The 20,941-nt window shown below is 36.1% G+C and overlaps 1 protein-coding gene across 1 annotated transcript; it reads right to left on the bottom strand.

The window, feature by feature from the left end:
- Positions 1-17,887: 17,887 nt before the first annotated feature.
- Positions 17,888-18,601, bottom strand: LOC130846358 (cytochrome c oxidase assembly factor 5-like). Its single transcript, XM_057724548.1, has one exon. It carries the CDS (start codon positions 18,536-18,538, stop codon positions 18,314-18,316), a length of 225 nt encoding a protein of 74 aa, XP_057580531.1. The 5' UTR covers positions 18,539-18,601; the 3' UTR covers positions 17,888-18,313.
- Between the last annotated feature and the right edge of the window lie 2,340 nt (positions 18,602-20,941).

Genomic DNA, 20,941 nt, shown 5'->3' with positions numbered 1-20,941 from the left:
CCTTCAAACTGGCTTCTGGATCCTTCTGACATATTTCTATTATTCTTTGAACATTTTCTTACTTTATCACACAACAACATGTGTCAGGATCATCTTGTATTTTCTGGCAACCTGTCCTAGAATCAGCTATTTCTCCAAAATACCCTGGTTTAATTTGCTGGATTATGGTATTTATAAGCCATTATGTGGGTTATAAGTGTGGTAAGTGTATTCATTGCTATTGGGGTGTTACTGTTCCTATGTCTTCTCAGTGGACACATATATATATGTTTGTATGTATAACGTGTATTTCAATACATATTATAGTGTGCATATGATATGTATATTTTTTTCTGTATCTGTATACATTGAAAACCATGAGTTCACACTAATACCTCCAATTCCAGTTAAATATCCAACGCTGCAGGATGCATTGTGATTTTCTTCCTCTCCATATCTGTAACTTCCTTCTCCAATAGTGAGAAATCTGTCTCCCGTTATTCTTAAAACAGGAAACACTTGTATTGTTTGGTAGACCAGTATTAATTCTTCCTCTCTCAACTTGGGGTGTACATGGGACACTAATCATGCAACATGAAAACATGGATAATAGAGTTTTGTTTGATAGTTTAATCTTCATTTGATAGTTTAATCTTTGAAAATACCAAATGGAGTAGTCTCTAATTTTATATTTGTATGTATTTATACTATGTTATCACTGCCAAAAGAAGCAAAATCTTAATGTGATATCTTGAGTTAATCAAACTTATACTTCAAATGAGGGAAATGAATTACTTGATATAAAATTGTCTTTATAAAAACTTACTGACTTTATATCTTTAATGGCAATAACGATTGATTACACGTTGCAGCTATGAGCAAATCTCTGAGTTTATTTAAAGCATTTATGTAAAAAATTTTCTCTTTAGTTGGAAAACCTTTTTGATAATTTTCTAACCTGCCAGCTACCATTTTATTTTCTAATATTTTTGGTTAACATTAGACTCAGGTATAAAATGTTATACTTTTTACATTTACATGTTTTAAAATTAAGGAATTTTTAATTAAAGGTGATATTTGATTCATTAATGGTAATATATTTCTTCTAATAATTACAGGTATCTTAAATGACATATCAACTATTCTTTTTCAGATCTTTGGCCTGAGATCACTTTTCCACCCACACAGTTCCCTTTTCATGTCTTTAAATAATGCCGACTAGGCTGGACTTCTCTAATCTCCGATTTTGGAGATTCATTTTAGCTGTTAAATAGGAAGCTTAAACTTAACATGAACAAAACAAAAGCATTGTTTTTGTTCTTGTTTTCCTTCCAGTTTTATTAGATATAAATGACACCCAGCACTGTATAAGTTTAAGGTATACAGCATAATGATTTGACTTATAGCATAATCATGAAATCATTACCACACTAAGTTTGGTGAACATCCATTATCACATATAGATACAAAATAAAAAGTGTTTTTTCCTTGTGATGAGAACTCTTAGGATTTACTTTCTTAACAATTTTCATACATACAGCAGTCTTAATATATTAATCATGTTGTATATTACATCATAGTACTTATGTATTTTATAACTGGAAATTTGTATCTTTTGACCACCTTCATCTGGTTCTGCCTCCTTCCACGTTCACCTATGGTAAGCACAAAATCTGATCTCTTTTTCTGAGTTTGTTTTTGAAGTATAATTGGCCTGCAACACTGTGTTAGTTCCTGGTACACAGCATAGTGTTTCAATGTTTCTGTGTGTTACAAAATGATCACCACTATAAGTCTAGATACTATCTGTCACCAAACAAAGATATTACATTATTATTGACTATATTCCCCACACTGTACACTTCATCCCCCATGACTCATTTATTTTGTACACCTTAATCTCTCTTACCTATTTTGCTCATCCCCCACCCTCCTTCCCTCTGACAAGCTGTTTTCTTTATCTATGACTCTGTTTCTGTTTTATGTTTGTTCATTTGTTGTTTTTTTAGATTCCACACACAAATTAAATCATACATTATTCATCTTTTTGTCTTTCTCTGTGACTTATTTCACTTTGCATAATACACTTTAGGTCCACCTATGTTGTTGCAAGTGGCAGCATTTCATTCTTTTTTATGTCTGAGTAATATTTCATTTTATATACACGCACGCATGCACACCACATCTTTAGTCATTCGTCTGTTGATGGGCACTTGGGTTGCTTCTGTATCTTGCCTATTATAAATAGTGCTGCTATGAACATTGGGGTGCATGCATCTTTTCAAATTAGTGCTTTCATTTTTTTCCAGGTGTATACCCAAGAGTGAAATTGCTGGATCATAGGTAGTTCTATTTCTGGTTTTTTGAGGAACCTCCATACTGTTTTCCATAGTGGCCTCACCAATTTACATTGCCACCAACCGTGCACAAGTGTTTCCCTTTCTTTCTTTTTGCACGTCTTTGCAAACACTTGTCATTTGTTGTCTTTTTGGTAATAGCTGCTCTGACGTGTGAGGTGATATCTCATTGTGGTTTTTATTTGCATTTCCCTGATGATTGGTGATGTTAAGCATCTTTTCATGTGGCTGTTGGCCATTTTCTTTGGAAAAATGTCAGTTAAGGTTTTCTGCTTATGTTAAAATTGCATTGTTTGCTTTTTTGATATCGAGTTGTATGACTTCTTTTTATACTTCGATATTAACTCCTTATTGGATATATTGTTTGTAGATATCTTCTCCCATTCAACTGATGGCCTTTTTGTTTTATTGATAGTTTTCTTTGTTGTACTTTTTAGTTTGATGTAGTCCCATTTGTGTTTTGTTTCCTTTGCTTGTTTGTTTGTTTTTTAAGTCAAACCTTCTCACATTTCCCCCTATTTCTGTAAGTAGCAACATCCTTCTTTGAGTTTCTGAGGTCAAAAACTTTGCAGGTAGCTTTGACTTTTCTTACTTTCATATCCATAATTGGTCCATCATTAAATCTTTTATAGTATGTCCAGAATCTGTGTAATGCTCTTTACCTGCTTCCTACTCAATCATAGTGATTGAAGCTATCATCATCTCTTGCCTAAATTGTTCTGGTAGCCTCCAAATTGTCTTCCTGCTTCCATGTTTGCCTTACCATCTATTCTCCACCTTGAAGGCCAGACTGATATTTTAAAAATGTACATTATATCATTTTACTTCTCTGCTCAAAACTTCCAAGAGCTTCTCTTTTTAACTGAGATAAAAGCCCAGTGGCCTCTGCGTATCTTATATTTCATCTAAGTTTTTTCTACTTCTTCAGCCTCATCACCAACATTCTTTCCTTTGCTTGTTCTACTTTAGCTATACTACTGGCCTTCTTGCTGTTCTTTGAACATACTAAAAATTTGCCTACCTCAGGGCCTTTGCAGTTATTATTCTCTCAGGCTGGAATGCTCTTTACTCTGATATTCTCTTGGCTTAAATCTTTCAGTTTTTTTCAGGTCTCTTGCTCAAATATCACCTTATCAGAAAAAGCTTTCCTGACTGCCCTGAGTAAAATTAACCTACCTCTTCATGCTCCTTATCCCCCTTTCCTGTTTAATTTCCTTGTCACTGACATATTTTATATGTAACATTTTAGTTTACATACAGTCTATCTTTGCAAATTATGTTGTATATATTTAGTGTAATGTATGTTGACTTATAGCCCTTACTAGACTAATGTGTCCTCAGTGTTTGTAACAGTTCTTAAAATGTGATTGGTGTTCCATTAATATTTATGGGATAAGTAAATAAATAAATTTACCTTATTAGAGAAAGAATTTACTTTGTTCAAATTATAATAGTACCAGTCAAGTTAAGACATTTCCTGATGCTTTCTTCTCCTCTCTTTGCCTAGTTTCATCCCTGATGGAAATAGAAGTGATTTTGTGTGTGGAGATAAGAGTTGGATAGGTTAAAAATGCAAGGGAGGAAATAGAGAAAAAGAAGACCGTACCCTTCTCCTCCACTTTAAGTCTCCCAGCCTGAAAATACTACCAGTTCGCAGAGGGAAGAAATTTTAACTTTAAATGAAGTTGGTGTTTTGGTTAATAAAGTGGACTAGACATTATTATTACTGAGCTAGATTATTCTTGGCACTACAAGTAACTTAAAAGAAGAATGTCTAAGAAAATTATGGGACCTTCCCTTAGCCGACATTTTCTTAAAAGAAAAGAGAAAAAAATGAATCTGTAGATTGGTTATAAAGGATCTAGCATAAGGGGAATGAATGAAGTTGTTTGGGTTTTCTTTGTCTGCATTCTACAGAGTTCTGCTTAATCAACATAAAGGTTACCCTTCTATTGTGCTCTTTATCACAGTGGTTAGTAATCTGGTGTTTATGTGTCTGTCTCCCTTACTAGACTGTGAGTGCAAGAAGAGGGGCACAGTGTTCTATTAAGCCTGTTTATTCAAGCTGCCATGGTGCTTGAAACATAGCAACCATTTAGTGTTTGTTGAATAGCACCCCCCTCCCCCAACCTCTGTTGCTCCATACCTCAATTCAGGAGTTACCTGCATACCAAAATACCTTGAGTATCAAAAATGCAGTATTTGATAATATAAAAGAGACTGATTGCTTGGATATTTAAAGAGATTATGCTGTATTCCAAGGTTTAGATCTATTTCCCACAATGAAAATTTAACATCACTCCATTCTACACTCTAAGGGAAAACATTTTACTTCTGATATATCACAGGGTTGTCTTTATTCTTCCTTTCTCGCTCAAGCTCTCAGCCACCTAATCTGTCTCCCCTGGCAGGGCATGAATGTAGCTTTTATGGAAGCCAGTGTTTAGAATAAATGCTGAAAATAATCCTCTTCTCTCTACATCTGGTATTGCTGTGATTCCTTTTAAAGGCAGAGCTTGAATCCTTATTTAAAACTTTGAAAGTCAACATCTTCTGTATTCTTGTGGAAAATTGCAAAAAAAAAAAAAAAAAAGACAACATTTTGAAAGGCTGTGGAGAGAGTCTATGTTTTAGTATAAAAACTACAGCATCATTGTCACTATGATCCAGAGGTGAAAAGTTATAAAACATTTTGGCTCAAAGAGATGCCACATGAATTTAATAATTTTCATGTGGATAATCATTTTCCAAACAAACTGTAGCTATGACTTAATCCCTCCTAGAAAGACAGGAGTGTATCTTCAAACAAACTGCCTATGCTGTTTGTTCACAGTTTGCTTTTTGATTCAGCAAGATGGATTATGTGGGGTAACAACCAGAGCTGTGACAGCTTTGGCTAAATCCCACCTGGCATTCAGTCCCTTTCTCCTTTAAAAAGCTCTCCAAATTCGTAATTCTACAAAAGGCTTAATCAAAGTCATTGGAAGAGTGCCTTGGCTTAAGGAGGGTGGAGGGGTGAGTGGTGTTGAGGGGAGGGATTTACCATGCCAATTAAAAAAGCCATTGTTATTGAAAAATTCTTGGTTGTTTTATTTACATAGTGAAAGCAACCCAAGTATGAACCCAGTTTGAAAAGTGCAGTCCTTGAGCTGACTATGAAATGAAATAAAAACATTTAAGTCCTATATCTCACTGCTTTCAGTGAGTCTTTCCTGGTCAGCGACAGCTCAGTGAACCTTCTTGGCGCACAGAAGGTTTCCTGGCCTCTGGACATTGTTTCTTCCATAGCACTCATCCACAATCCCATTATATGTATAATGCACATGTGAAACCTCCTCCATCATCTTTATCAGCATATCTGCTTTCTACTATGGTTACTATTACCTTCACGCCCCTCACCCTGCCTAAAAGTGTCAGTTGGGAAGGAAAGAAAAATTATGGCAGTCTTTAATTGCATATGAGAGTTCCAGACAGAAGGGTTGCAAAATACAGGACCACATGGTTTTTTTTCAGTTATAGGATGCCATGTTAGATATGTCACAGTTCTTTAGTTCTTTGGTTAGAATATGCAAGTTCATGTAAATTGTTTATGGTCAGCAACTGTCCACTTTGGGATAGCAACATATTGGTCAATCTTCATTACTCATGAAGTGGATAGCAGATAATTTGCCATTAATAATTAAAATTCTGACATTTAAGAATAAATTACTTTACAAATGGGAGCTAAATCAAAGCCATCCTTATTTACAGTAAAAATCAGCTTTTCTTTACTTACACTGAAGCAGCAGAAGAAAGCGTAGAGTTAGCATGAAGAATTGTTGACAAAGTCTATGGGAGTACAACATTCCTGGGAGGACAGAATGTTAGGAAACACCAATCTTGGCTTCAAAGCCCTAGAAAGTAGAAGCAATAGATGGCAAAATTAGATTGCCTTGTGCTCTCTCATTCCTTGTCATCATTCCCTGTGTGGAAAGTAATTTTGTACTTGATGTTACCTTCCTAAAGTCATTTTTGAGACTTTGTTTCTAATGTATAACTACTTAGCATACATTTGATCACATAGGCTAACAAGAAAGGAAAACCATTAATCCAATCTTGCTTTGTGATTGAACTATGGATTTCAATTACTATATCAAACTTTATACCTGAATTGTTATTAAGTGCCATCATTATTTGCATCGGACTTCCTCTTCCTTTATCTGCATATCTATAATGAAAGTGCTAAGCAGGAGTACAGGGGCACAAGGGTTGTCAACCTATGGGAAAAGGAAATACATTTTAAAAATTTGGTGTTTGGTCCCTGGACCATTCAGGAGTGGCAGTCTATTAAAATATTGATGTGTGCATATGGTGTCATCTCTTCAGAATATCCCAGTAAGAACCTATCTTTGGGACTCAGAGCCTGAAGTTTAAGAAAAGCATGATTTGAGAGTATGGAATTGTAAGTCTTTTTCTCTCTTTCAGTCTTTGATAGGTGTTGAGTACAATAAATTTGAAGCTTTTTTGTCCTTTGATTAAACAGTTTAATTATTGTATTGTTTTAATATTTTTCTGTGGTTTCTGTGTTTTTCATGTTTTGCACCATTATTTCAGGTCTTCTGGACCTGAGGACCAAGTACCAGTTGTTGAAATTATTATTTTAACAATACCTTAGAAATGTATTGGAGTCTGGCATAATCTTATTTATTATTTTATGTTCAGGTATTTATTGATACCATTTAAAAATTATGGCCTTTGTATACATTTATTTATCTGTAACATGTATAAATGATTCATAAATATACATATTGAAAGTGTATATATTTCTAGTATATATAAACTTTTTTTTAGTTTATACATATATAACATTTATTTTCAGTGTATGGGTACATAGTCACAAGTATTTTCCAGTGGCATTTGAAATGAAATTTTAATTTTTCATCTGTTTTTCTTTTAAATTGATCAGTATAATTGATTAAGTAATCAGCTTTCATCTTTTTGTGTATGAAATGAATGTTTTTCCGCTTTTACGTGGTAACATACTTTTAGGATAGCTAAGGTTTGGGTATGTGGAAACAGCAGGGAGTTCCCAGAATGAAAGTGTTAACTCCCTGAAGAAACAACTCTGAAGAAATGTAGAGACAATTGTTTGGCACTAGCGTAGCACAAGCAGGTTTTAACATGCAAATCCTGTTTTGTTGCTCTTGTTTTCCTGGTACCCAAACAAAACCCAGATAATCATTTTCAATCCATCCACAACTGCTCAAAATGGGTTCTTATTCAATAAAGAAAATAGAGACACTTTTAAAATTTGCTTTTGAGGGTTTGAGTTCTGTAGAAACACACAGGCTGAACACAGGGGGAGGAAAACAAATATTTGTTAAGTGATGAGCCTATGTCTAACATTAAGCTAAATGATATGAGATACAAAAGAAAAATGCTAACATTTCTATAAACAAGGACCTATAGATAAGATAGATAAGGCACATGTAAGAGTCAATTAATAAACATGGCATTATTTTCTACAGGATTAACATTGTGCAAAATTTCGGGTCATGGACTCCTTGAAAATCTATTAATAGAATAATACATAGTTACATAAAATTTGTAGGCAATTTTACAGAGGAAGGGGGTCCAAGAACCCCTAGAATAGAGAACAGGACAGTAATTTTAGGTTATTCTTCATTATTTATTCAGAGAAATCCTAAATAAGGACATTACTACTCATATATTTTCTCATGGTACATTTAATCTCATCTTAGATGTTCATGGTTTTAAATTAACATTTATTTGTATGATTATTTCCTTAATGTCTGCATCCTTAACTTGATTGCAAGCTCCATGCTGGCAGAAATATCCTTACTCACTGCTTCACCCCCTATGATGAGCACAGTTCCTGGTACATAGTAATCACACAAATATTGGTTGAATGAATCAGCAACTGATTGTGGATTTGACATTAAATATACAAGTTGGAGAAGACAGCTAGAGTTACATGTGCTGGAATCACCAGGGTGAGTCTGATGGAGGAGGCAGCACCAGTTCAGCCCACATTTATTGAGCACTTATCATGGGTAGGGCCTTGGGCTCTGCACGGGATGGGAGCTATATCTAGAGCTTATTTTTGAAAGGTGGAAAGTTTTGATGGTCACAGAGGCAGGGAAGAGGCATCTTGGGTGAGGGGAAATAGCAGGCTTGAAGAGTGGTGTGGAATAAGCACAGTGGATGAGAAAACTAGCACCGCTGGTGGATGTTGAGTAATTGCAGAAAACAGTGTGACAAGTTATGAACTGTTTTGACCAAGATGTTGCCTTGAGTTGGATTCTCCAGGAGCAGGCCTTGTGATGAGGTTTCATGTGCAAGTGATTTCTTAGAGAAGTACTCCCAGGAGAAATGAGTAAGGGAGTGAAGGGAAGGGGAAGAAGCCAAGTAAGTGTGTATGTTTTTATAGGCAAAGTCCCAGTTTCAGCCTGATCCTGCCAGGGAGTTCTGAAGTGTAAATTACACCTCAGACTATGTCAAAATCCAGGCAAGGGAGCTAGGCAGTCACACTCCCACGTTATTTAGGCATTGACTGCTGGTTACCCCAGGGTATGTAAACTCCCAGGCCCTTCCTGTTTTCTTTGCAGAAGCAGGAACAAAGTAGCTCTGGTAGCTCCAGGGCAGTCATTGGAAGAGAGTAGCTTGTACTGATAAGTATAAAAAGCAGATCACACCAAAGCCAAAGAGTGGACACACAGAAAAGTTAAAAGGACAGGAAAGCCTCTGGGCAGAGCACCCTGCAGTGTCTGCTACAAGAGTTCTAGCTTGACTTAATAAGCAATAGAGATTCATCACAGTGGTTCCTAAATCTGGCTGCATGTTAGAAACACCAGAGGAAATGTTGAAGAAAAATTAATGACTTTCTCTGACTCAGATGAATGAAATCAGAACCTCTTCAGGTAGAACTTTGGCATCAGTGTGTTTTTAAAAGGCCCTCCCTTGGAATCAAAGGATTGACTGGATTACAGGCTGCTGGACAAGGATGTGGCAGGATGTAAGTAGTATCTTTAGGGAGATAAAGAGGCAGAGTTTTATAGGCTGTATTCAAGGGAGAAAAAAAACTGGAGGAGGTAGAGTTTTAACAAACATTGATGACATGGGCTGTGATGGTGGCAGAGAAAATGGAGATTAAAGGAACAAATTTGAGAGAAATTTTAAGGAAAAATCCAGGAGATTTAATAACTGATTGAATATAAGGCATGGAGGAGTCAAAGATGGCTTGAAGATTTCCTGGCTGGGAGTCTGGCTTTGAAGCAGTGTTCTTTGAAGTACTATGATGTTCAGACTGTGAGAAAATTATATTAACATAGCCCTTTGACGTTGTCTGGAGAAGGGAAGGTGCTTATTATTAATAAGGAAGCTTGTCTTCCTTATTCTTTGGTCACAACTTAGACATTCTAACTCTTTTAGGCTAAATGTGATTGTTTAGATCATATGATGCATAATATAATGGAAGTAACTATATCTTATGTGGCCTGAGAAATTTGTTCCCATGGAACTTGGAGCTTGGATGTTCAGAAATGGTGTTCATAATTCTGTCATATTCTGCTAGTGTCAATATTCCAGTTGACAGGATTGGCACCTGTTACTTAAGCTATTAATACTGTTAAATATACAAGATTATAGCCGTCCATCTTTTCTTATATCTTAGTCATAAACTAGATATATCTTTACCATTTTATGCTTTTTATAATGTGGTAAAGTCTTTCTCACGTTTGTGGAATAATAGAAACAACTTTTCTCTCTTGATACAATACTTGTGTAAGCAATCGAAGTTTATGTATTTTGCCTTAATTGTATAATATTTCTTTATATATACAAAACAAAATATGGTCATATAACTGCTAGTGCAACTCATTTTGTATAATACTTTCTCAACATATCACATGAAGAATCCACTAAGATGGTAAAAAAAAAAAGGGGGGACTATTATCTCCACTTTATAGATACTAAAATTAAGTCCAATAGAAGTAAAGTGACTTGCCCATGGTTGCTTAGTACGTAAAGTGGTGGGAAAGAAGCATGAAATCAGGCCTTTTGTTCTCAACTCAAATGTCTTTCCCTTATGTGTTGCCTTCTTATTCTAGAGCATTAGAAAGTGATTCTTCTGAGCTCTGCTTTTCCTAGGTAGTGATAATTCATATTTGGATACCTCACTTTACTACACATGAGCTGTGGCTTTTAATTTTGGGAAGCAACAGTGGCAACAACAGTATCAATTTGATATTATCTGTTAAATGAAAAACATTGTGCTTGGAATTTTACAAATGTTTTCTCTGATCCTCTTAATAACATTATATGGTAGGTAAGCAATAACCTCATTTTGCACATAAAACTGAGACTTAGAATGATGTTTTTCTTTAACAAAAATGGTTGTATCATGTTTTAGAGTCCACATATAAGTGATGTCATATGATATTTGTCTATCTCTGTTTGACTTATTTCACTTGGTATGATAACCTCTGGCTTCATTCATGTTGCTGCAAATGGCATTATTTCTCTTTTTTTTTTGGTGGCTGAGTAGTATTCCATTGTATATATATACACATCTTCTTTATCTATTCATTTGTTGATGGACACTTAGGTTGTTTACATATCTTGGCTATTGTAAATAGTGCTGTTATGAATATTGGGGTGCATGTATCTTTTCGAAATAGAGTTTTCTCTGGATATATGCCCAGGAGTGGAATTGCTGGATCATATGGTAACTCTGTTTTTATTTACAAAACAGAAACAGACTCATAAACATAGAAAACAAACTTATGATTACCAAAGGGCAAAGAGGGCGAGGGATGAATTAGGAGTTTGGAATTAGCAGATACAAACTACTATACATAAAATAAACAACAAGGTCCTACTATATAGCATAATGAACTATATTCAATATCTTGTGATAAACTATAGTGGAAAAGACTATGAAAAACTTGTATATATAACTGAATTACTTTGCTGTACACTAGAAACTAACACAACATTATAAATTAACTATACTTCAATTAAAAAATATGATGAAACAAAAAAAAAGTTGTACCTATTAGGCATTGCAGTTCAAAGGAAAGAATAAAAGAAAAAAAAGTATTATAATTTTAAAGTTTGTACTGCAGATAAATATTTATTGAAACCATACTCTTCAAATATCTTCTTATATTCATTCTTAATATTTTACTTAGATTTCTATTTGATTAGTTTATAATTATAGGGTTTTTAGAATCATTTCTTTATATCTCACCTAAGGCTCCTGTTAGTTTTTAAAGTCTGAATATTTTTAGATAATGAAGTAATGTTTGTGACTAGTTGTAGTGGACATCTGTGGCTAAAGGTTATGTCTGTTCAACATATATATTATCCTAGTTTTATTCTTATGGTTCCTTCTGGTAACTTCCTCTCCAGCATGCTTTACTCCTGCTACTGGAATATAAACACATCTAGTTTGGGCTATCAGATTAATTCATTCACTAAGCATTAGCGATCAGTTCTTTTAGGGATGGGTAGGTAGGACTATGTAATAAAGAATTTGGCCTCAGCTCAAAGACACATCTGGCCTTTGTCTCCCATTTCTAGGAGGCAGCCTCTAAACCCTTGTAATTTCCTGCCAGAAGTGTCTTATTACTCATGGTGGGCTCCTTAGACCATGTGATGTCAGACTGACTTCTGGGAAGTATGTGGGTTGGAGATTGAGCTAAAACATGTAAGTAATTATTCAGTCAATCATGCCTACACATTAAACCCCCATAAAAACTCTTGACATGGAAGCTTGAGTAAGCTTCCTTAGCTGGCAGTACTCTTAGAATGTTGTCATATATAGGTGCTGGAAGAGTAATGCATCCCTGAGAATGATGAAGGCTTTGCATCTGGAACCCTTCCAGACTTTGCCCTGTGCATATTTTCCTTTGGTTGAGTCTAACTTGTTTCTTTTTGCCATAATAAAACTACGATGATAAATTGAATGTTTCCCTGAGTCCTGTGAGTTGTTCTACTGAGCCATCAAACCTGTGCGTGGTCATGAGAACTCCCCTGAATTTGTAGCTAGGTGGTCTGAAGTGAGGGTGTCCTTTTGGGACCTATAAACTCATGCCTGGTGTCTTTGTTTAAAAAAATTATTTATTTATTTATTTTATTTTTGGCTGTGTTGGGTCTTAGTTGTGCCACGCAGGATCTTTGTTGAGGCATGCGGGATCTTTCGTTATGGCACGTGGGCTTCTCTCTAGTTATGATGCATGGGCTCAGTAGTTGTGGTGCACAGGCTTTCTAGTTGTGGCATGCGAGCTCTAGCACGTGTGGGCTCTATAGTTGTGGTGTGCAGGCTCCAGAGTGCATGGGCTATATAGTTGTGGCATGCAGGCTCTCAAGTTGTGGCTTGTGTGCTCAGTAGCTGTGGTGCACAGGTTTAGTTGCCCTGCGGCATGTGGCATCTTAGTTCCCCAACCAGGGATCGAACCCATGTCCCATGCATTGGAAGGTGGATTCTTTACCACTGGACCACCAGGGAAGTCCCTGTGCCTGGTGTCTGAAATGAGACATGGTGGGCTCTTTAGATCACATGATGTCAGACTGACCTCTGGGAAGCATGTAGGTTGGAGATTGAGCTAAAACATGTCAGTAATTATTCAGGCTTAAGACTCTTCCCTCTGATTTTGCACTTGGTGTTAGAAGTCTTGGGCATAATTGGCAGCCTGGAAGACTGTACCCTTAACCTTCAGTTTGACCAACTTTGGGTAAGGTCAAGCAGAGTATTGCATAGGATTGATATATGAACAGATAGAGAAGTTCTATTTCTGGAAATGTTAAGCTAGGGGTGTTAAGGAAAGATGTAGTTGTCTTGCTGGTGATCATATTGACTACCATGTGGTGATAGCCTGCATGCAGAATGTAGCTAGGTAGAATAATAGAATCATGAAATGGAGAAATAAAGCTCTGATAATGTTGTTTGAGCCCACTGATTTCACTGTGCCAGATGCCATATATATCCACTACTTCCTGGTTCAATAAATGATTAAATTTCCTTTTAGCTTAAATTAGTTTTAACTGGCCTCCACCATTACAATCTAAGAGTTTGTCAAACACTTGTTCTTGGGACCCAGTGCTTCTGGAGGATCACAAAGCTCCACATATATTGCAGAATGAAATTTTGATCAAGAATTTCCTTATTTTCATGAAGCCCTGATAATCACTTAGAACTTTATTTCAAATATACTTTAAACTTTTTTTTTTTTATTAAGGAAGAAACCTTATCTTTGTGAAAACATTTCATTAATGAGTGACCAAGTTTCTCCCCCCTGAATTATGTTATCTAACTATATTTTTTGGTATGGAAATTGAGAATAAGGGGGAAATGTACAGTCAAAAAGATTCTGGAAATACATATACTTTAAAAATATTCTTTGTTGAGCATATAACGAATAAAAAGAAATAACTAATAAAAGTTTAATGTTTGGGTGCACAAACGGGTTTGGGAGCAGATTCTTTTGAATTAAAATTATATGATGTGGAAATTTCCATATATAGAAAATAGCCTGTTTACAAATCTATATAGAATTTATTCAAGTACACACTATATCTACATACACATATTTGAAATAATTATTGAATTTGTACTACTCAAAAGGAGTAAATTATTATTTTAGAAAAGGGAAAAAATATTTATTCATTCAAGATATGTCTTTAGCACCTATTACATATGAGACGCTCGCAAAAGATTGCAATAAAGACAGATGTATTTTTGCTCTCATGGAGATTAAATTTTGTGGTATAAAAGAAAATAAAATTATCCATAATAGTACTTTTTGAAAGAACAAGGTTAACATTTTAGTGTATTTCCAACATATGTGCTTAACGGGGGTGTGTGTGTATGTATGTGCGTGTGTAATGCAGTTGGAATAATGTTCTGCATACAATCTTGGATTCTGCTTTTTTCCTTTAGCTGTTTTTTTTTTATTTACTTACTTATTGGCTGTGTTGGGTCTTTGTTGCTGCACACGGGCTTTCTCTAGTTGTGGCGAGTGGGGGCCACTGTTCATTGTGGTGCGTGGGTTCCTTACTGCCGTGGCCTCTCTTGTTGCAGAGCACGGGGCTCTAGGTGCGCAGGCTTCAGTAGTTGTGGCACATGGGCTCAATAGTTGTGGCTCACAGGCCCTAAAGCGCAGGCTCAATAGTTGTGGTGCATGGGCTTAGCTGCTCTGTGGCATGTGGGATCTTCCCGGAGCAGGGATCGAACCCGTGTCCCCTGCATTGTCAGGCGGATTCTTAACCACCGCGCCACCTAGGAAACCCTAGCTTTTTCTCTTTAATATTACATATGGCTATTTAATATCCTTCAAAAAACATTAGTTTTAATGGCTACTAATATTGTAAGTCATATTTATTTACCTTTAAAAAATCTTTTTTTAAATTACCACACTGTAATGAGTAGTTTTGTCCACATACATTGGTCTAAACCATGCCTATTTTTTTTAATTTAACTTAAATTTTATTAAAAAATTTTTTTTAAAGCTCTTTATTGGAATATAATTGCTTTACACTCTTGTACCAGCTTATGAGGTACACCAAAGTGAATCAGCTGTATTTATACACATATCCCCATATCCCCTCCCTCCCGCAACTCCCCCCACCCTCCCCATCCCGGCCCTCCAAGGCATCACCCATCATCGAGTTGATCTCCCTTTGTTATACAGCAACTTACTACTAGTTATTTCTTTTACAGTAGGCAGTATATATATGTCTATGCTACTCTCTCACTTGGTCTGAGCTTCCCCCTTGCCCCACGTCTCCCTAGCCCCATGTCCTCCAGTCCATTCTCTGCATCTGCATCCTTACTCTTGCCCTGTCACTGGCTTCATCAATACCATTTTTTTTTTTTTTTTTTGGATTCCGTATATATGAGTTAGCATACAGTATTCGTTTTTCTTTTTCTGGCTTACTTCACTCTGTATGACAGACTCTAGGTCTATCAACCTCATTACATATAGCTCCATCTCATTCCTTTTTATAGCTGGGTAATATTCCATTGTATATATATGCCACATCTTCTTTATCCATTCATCTGTTGATGGGCATTTAGGTTGCTTCCATGTCCTGGCTATTGTAAATAGTGCTGCAATAAACATTATGGTACATGTTTCTTTTGGGATTATGGTTTTCTTTGGGTATATGCCCAGTAGTGGGATTACTGGATCATATGGTAGCTCTATTTTAAGTTTTTAAGGAACCTCCAAACTTTTCTATAGTGGCTGTATCAACTTACATTCCTACCAACAGTGTAGGAGAGTTCCCTTTTCTCCACACCCTCTCCAGCATTTATTGTTTCTAGATTTTGTGATACTGGCCATTCTGATCGGTGTGAGGTGATACCTCATTGTGGCTTTGACTTGCATTTCTCTAATGATTAGTGATGTTGAGCATCTTTTCATGTGTTTGTTGGCCATCTGTATGTCTTCTTTGGAGAAATGTCTATTTAGGTCTTCCGCCCATTTGTGGATTGGGTTATTTGCTTTTTTGGTATTAAGCTGCATGTGCTGCTTGTATATTTTGGAGATTAATCCTTTGTCTGTTGCTTTGTTGGCAAGTATTTTCTCCCATTCTGAGGGTTGCCTTCTTGTCTTGATTATGATTTCTTTCGCTGTGCAAAGGCTTTTAAGTTTCATTAGGTCCCATTTGTTTATTCTTGATTTTATTTCCATTATTCTAAGAGGTGGGTCAAAAAGGATCTGTTTTCTTTGATGTATGTCAAAGAGTGTACTGCCTGTATTTTCCTCTAGGAGTATTACAGTGTCTGGCCTTACATTTAGGTCTCTAATCCATTTTGAGTTTATTTTTGTGTATGGTGTTAGGAAGTGTTCTAATTTCATTCTTTTATATGTTGCTGTCCAATTTTCCCAGCACCACTTATTGAAGAGGCTTTTTTCCATTGTATATTCGTGCCTCCTTTGTCAAAGATAAGGTGCCCATATGGGCTTGGGTTTACCTCTGAGTTCTCTATTCTGTTTCATTGATCTTCCTTTCTGTTTTTGTGCCAGTACCATACTGTCTTGATCACTGTAGCCTTGTAGTTTAGTTTGAAATCAGGAAGCCTAATTCCACCAACTCCACCTTTCCTTCTCAAGATTGCTTTGGGTATTCGAAGTCTTTTGCATTTCCATACAAATCATAAGATTTCTTGCTCCAGTTCTGTGAAAAATGCCATTGGTAATTTGATAGGGATTGCATTGAATCTGTAAATTTTTTTGGTAGTGCAGTCATTTTCACAATGTTGATTCTTCCAATCCAAGAATATGGTATGTCTCTCCATCTGTTTGTATCATCTTTGATTTCTTTCATCAGTGTCTTATAGTTTTCTGCATACAGATCTTTTGCCTCCTTAGGCAGGTTTATTCCTAAGTATTTTATTCCTTTTGTTCCAGTGGTAAATAGGAGAGTTTCCTTATTCTCTCTTTCTGCTCTTTCGTTGTTAGTGTATAGGAATGCAAGAGATTTCTGCACATTAATTTCATATCCTGCTACTTTGCTAAACTCATCAATTAGTGCTAGCAGTTTTCTGGTAGAGTCTTTAGGGTTTCCTATGTATAATTTCATGTCATCTGTCATCTGCAAAGAGTGACAATTTTAGTTCTTCTTGTCCAATTTGGATTCCTTTTATTTCTTTTTCTTCTCTGATTGCTGTGGCTAAAACTTCCAAAACTATGTTGAATAATAATGGTGAGAGTGGACACCCTTGTCTTGTTCCTGTTCTTAGAGGGAATTCTTTCAGTTTTTCCCTATTTAGAACGATGTTGGCTTTTGGTTTCTCATAAATGGCTTTTAGTATGTTGAGGTAATTTCCTTCTGTGCCCATTTTCTGGAGAGCTTTTATCATAAATGGATATTGAATTTTGTCAAAAGCTTTTCCTGTATCTATTGAGATGATCATATGGTTTTTATCCTTCAATTTGCTGATATGATATATCACATTGTTTGATTTGTATATATTGAAGAATCCTTGCATCCCAGGGATAAACCCCCCTTGACCATGGTATATGATTTTTTTAATGTGCTGTTGGATTCTGTGAGCTAGTATTTTGTTGAGGATTTTTGCATCTATATTCATCAGTGATATTGGCCTGTAATTTTCTTTTTTTGTGACATCTTTGCCTGGTTTTGGTATCAGGGTGATGGTGGCCTTGTAGAATGAGTTTGGGAGTGTTCCTTCTTCTGCAATATTTTGGAAGAGTTTGAGAAAGATAGGTGTTAGCTCTTCTCTAAATGTTTGATAGAATTCGCCTGTGAAGCCGTCTGGCCCAGGGCTTTGTTTGTTGGGAGATTGTTAATCACAGTCTCAATTTCAGTATTTGTGATTGGTCTGTTCATATTTTCTATTTCTTCCTGGTTCAGTCTTGGAAGATTGTACTTTTCTAAGAATGTATCCATTTCTTCCAGGTTATCCAATGTATTGGCATATAGTTGCTTGTAGTAGTCTCTCATGACCTTTTTTTTTTTTTCCAAGGAATCAAACACAATTTATTTTAGAACGAAACAGTACAGGCTGAATAAAAGAAAGTTCTATCCTAAACTTTCCAGATAGACATTTTCTATCTCACCAGGCTTCATGTTGATTTTAACAGTCCCATCAGTGGCCTTCACAATATTCATGAAGGGTGTACAAACTGTGTCATTTGGTTGAGGAGTCAAGTTTGAAAATATCAATCTTTCCATTTTCTGTGCTTCAGAACAATTCTTAAAACATTTATAATGTTCTCAGCTCATAACTATTCAATTAAATTTTTCTTCAAAAATAACAGAGCAAGAGAATCATTTACTGTATACATATTGAAAACCAGAACTCATTTTCTTCAGTGTTCCATGGAGGAAAAAACTGCTCCAAAGGAACAGATGTAACAAAAAGTATGTTTCTTACTTTGGCTTCTCTGTTTTAATGACCAGAGAAAATCCTTTGTTGTTTTCATCTTGGTTTCAACATAGTAGTATTAATATCCTTTTCTTCCCCTGAATCTTGGTCTGGCATCCAACATTGATCTTTTACACTCAAAAAATGAGTATTTCAAAGCTTTGCAGTTTCCTTCCTTCAGACACTGCCGAGGGGATTTTCCTTCCTGGAGCACGCAGTCCGACTGCAGCAGACACGCGCCCAGGTCCTCCTTCACGCCCGCGCATGTGCCGCCCTCCGGCTTGTCCTCGTAATACCGGGGCATGACTGCGCCTCCCACCGCCGCGGCCCCGACCCGCTCCCGTCGGCGACCGCCCTGACTCAGCTGGACCTCTCATGATCTTTGTATTTCTGTGGTGTCCGTTGTTCCTTCTCCTTTTTCATTTCTAATTCTGTTGATTTGTGTCTTCTCCCTTTTTTTCCTGATGAGTCTGGCTAATGGTTTATCAATTTTGTCTACCTCCTCAGAGAACCAGCTTTTAGTTTTATTGATCTTTGCTATTCTTTCCTTCTTTTCTTTTTCATTTATTTCTGCTCTGATCTTTATGATTTCTTTCCTTCTGCTCACTTTGGGGTTCCTTTGTTCTTTTTCTAATTGTTTTAGGTGTAAGAGTAGGTTGTTTATCTGAGATTTTTCTTGTTTCCTGAGGTAGGATTGTATTACTACAAACTTCCCTCTTAGAACTGCTTTTGCTGCATCCCATAGGTTTTGGGTCATTGTATTTTCATTGTCATTTGTCTCTAGGTATTTTTTAATTTCCTCTTTGATTTCTTCAGTGATTTCTTGGTTGTTTAATAATGAATTTTTTAGCCTCCATGTGTTTGTATCTTTTGCAGTTTTTTTCCTGTAATTGATCTCTAGTCTCATTGCATTGTGTTCAGAGAAGATGCGTGATATGATTTCAGTTTTCATGAATTTACCAAGACTTGATTTGTGACCCAAGATGTGATCTATCCTGGAAAATGTTCCATGTGCACTTGAGAAGAAAGTGTGTTCTGTTGTTTTTGGATGGAATGTCCTATAAATATCAATTAAGTCGGGATGATCTAATGTGTCATTTAAACCTTGTGTGTCCTTATTTATTTTCTATTTGGATGATCTGTCCATTGATGTAAGTGGGGTGTTCAAGTCTCCTACTATTATTGTGTTGCTGTCGACATCCCCTTTTATGGCTGTTAGCATTTGCCTTATGTATTGAGGTGCTCCTATGTTGGGTACATAGATATTTACCATTGTGATATGTTCTTCTTGAATGGATCCCTTGATCATTATGTAGTGTCTTTCCTTTTCTCTCCTAATAGTCTTTAGTTTAAAGTCTAATTTGTCTGATATGAGTATTGCTACTCCAGCTTTCTTTTGCCTTCCATTTGAATGGAATATCTTTTTCCATCCTTTTCCTTTCAGTCTATATGTATCCCTTGGTCTGTAGTGCGTTTCTTGTAGGCAGCATATAGAAGGGTCTTGTATTTGTATCCATTCAGCCAGTCTGTGTCTTTTGGTTGGAGCATTTAATCCATTTACATTTAAGGTAATTATTTATATGTATGTCCCTATTACCATTTTCTTAATTGTTTTGGGTTTGTTTTTGCAGGTCTTTTCCTTCTCTTGTGTTTCCTACTTAGAAAAGTTCCTTTGGCCATTGTTGTAAGGCTGGTTTGGTGGTGCCGAATTCTCTTAACTTTTGCTTTTCTATAAATCTTTTGGTTTCTCCATTCAATCTGAATGAGATTCTTGCTGGGTAGAGCATTCTTGGCTGTAGATTTTTCTCTTTCAAGACTTTCAGTATATCCTGCCATTCCCTTCTGGCCTTCAGTGTTTCTGCAGAAAGATCAGCTGTTACTCTTATGGGTTTTCCCTTATATGTTATTTGTTGCTTTTCTCTTGCTGATTTTCATATTTTTTCTTTGTGTTTAATTTTTGTTAGTTTGATTAATATGTGCCTCGGTGTGTTTCTCCTTGTGTTTATTCTGTATGGGACTCTCTGTGCTTCTTGGACTTGATTAATTACTTCCTTTCCCATATGAGGGAATTTTTCCACTACAACCTCTTCAAATATTTTCTCAGACCTTTCTTTTTTGCTTCTTCTTCTGGGGTGCCTATGATTCGAATGTTGGTGCGCTTAATGTTGTCACCAAGATCTCTGAGACTGTCTTCCATTGTTTTTATTCTTTTTTCTCTTTCCTGATCTGTGGCAGTTATATCCCCCATTCTGTCTTCCAACTTACTTATTCATTCTTCTGCCTCAGTTATTCTGCTATTTATATCATGTAGAATATTTTTAATTTCAGTTATTTTGTTGTCCATTACTGTTTGTTTGCTGTTTAGTTCTTCTGAGTCCTTATTAACTGTTTCTTCTATTTTCTGTGTTTTGTTATCAAGATTTTGGATCATCTTTACTATCATTACTCTGAATTCTTTTTCAGGCATTTTTCCTATTTCCTCCTCATTTATTTTGCCTTGTGGGTTTTTTCCTGCTCCTTTGCTTGCATGGTGTTTCTTTGTTTTCTCATTTTGTCTAATTTATAGGATGTGCTGTCTCCTTTCCTTATGCTGCCTAGTAGTAATTCCTCTTATTTCTGCCCTCTGCCCCCTGTAGTGGGGTTTGTCCAGTGTCTTGAGTAGGCTTCCTGGTGGGGGTTCTGGTGTCTCCTTTCCAGTGTGTGGCTC

Source organism: Hippopotamus amphibius, chromosome 2 (genome assembly GCF_030028045.1).
Source record: "Hippopotamus amphibius kiboko isolate mHipAmp2 chromosome 2, mHipAmp2.hap2, whole genome shotgun sequence".
NCBI lineage: Eukaryota > Metazoa > Chordata > Mammalia > Artiodactyla > Hippopotamidae > Hippopotamus > Hippopotamus amphibius.
Note: the sequence above shows the minus strand (reverse complement) of the source record. Positions and strands in the feature narration are given on the sequence as shown.

Excerpts from the sequence above, each read along its gene's own strand:
- LOC130846358 (XM_057724548.1), bottom strand. The coding sequence starts at position 18,538 with ATGCCCCGGTATTACGAGGACAAGCCGGAGGGCGGCACATGCGCGGGC.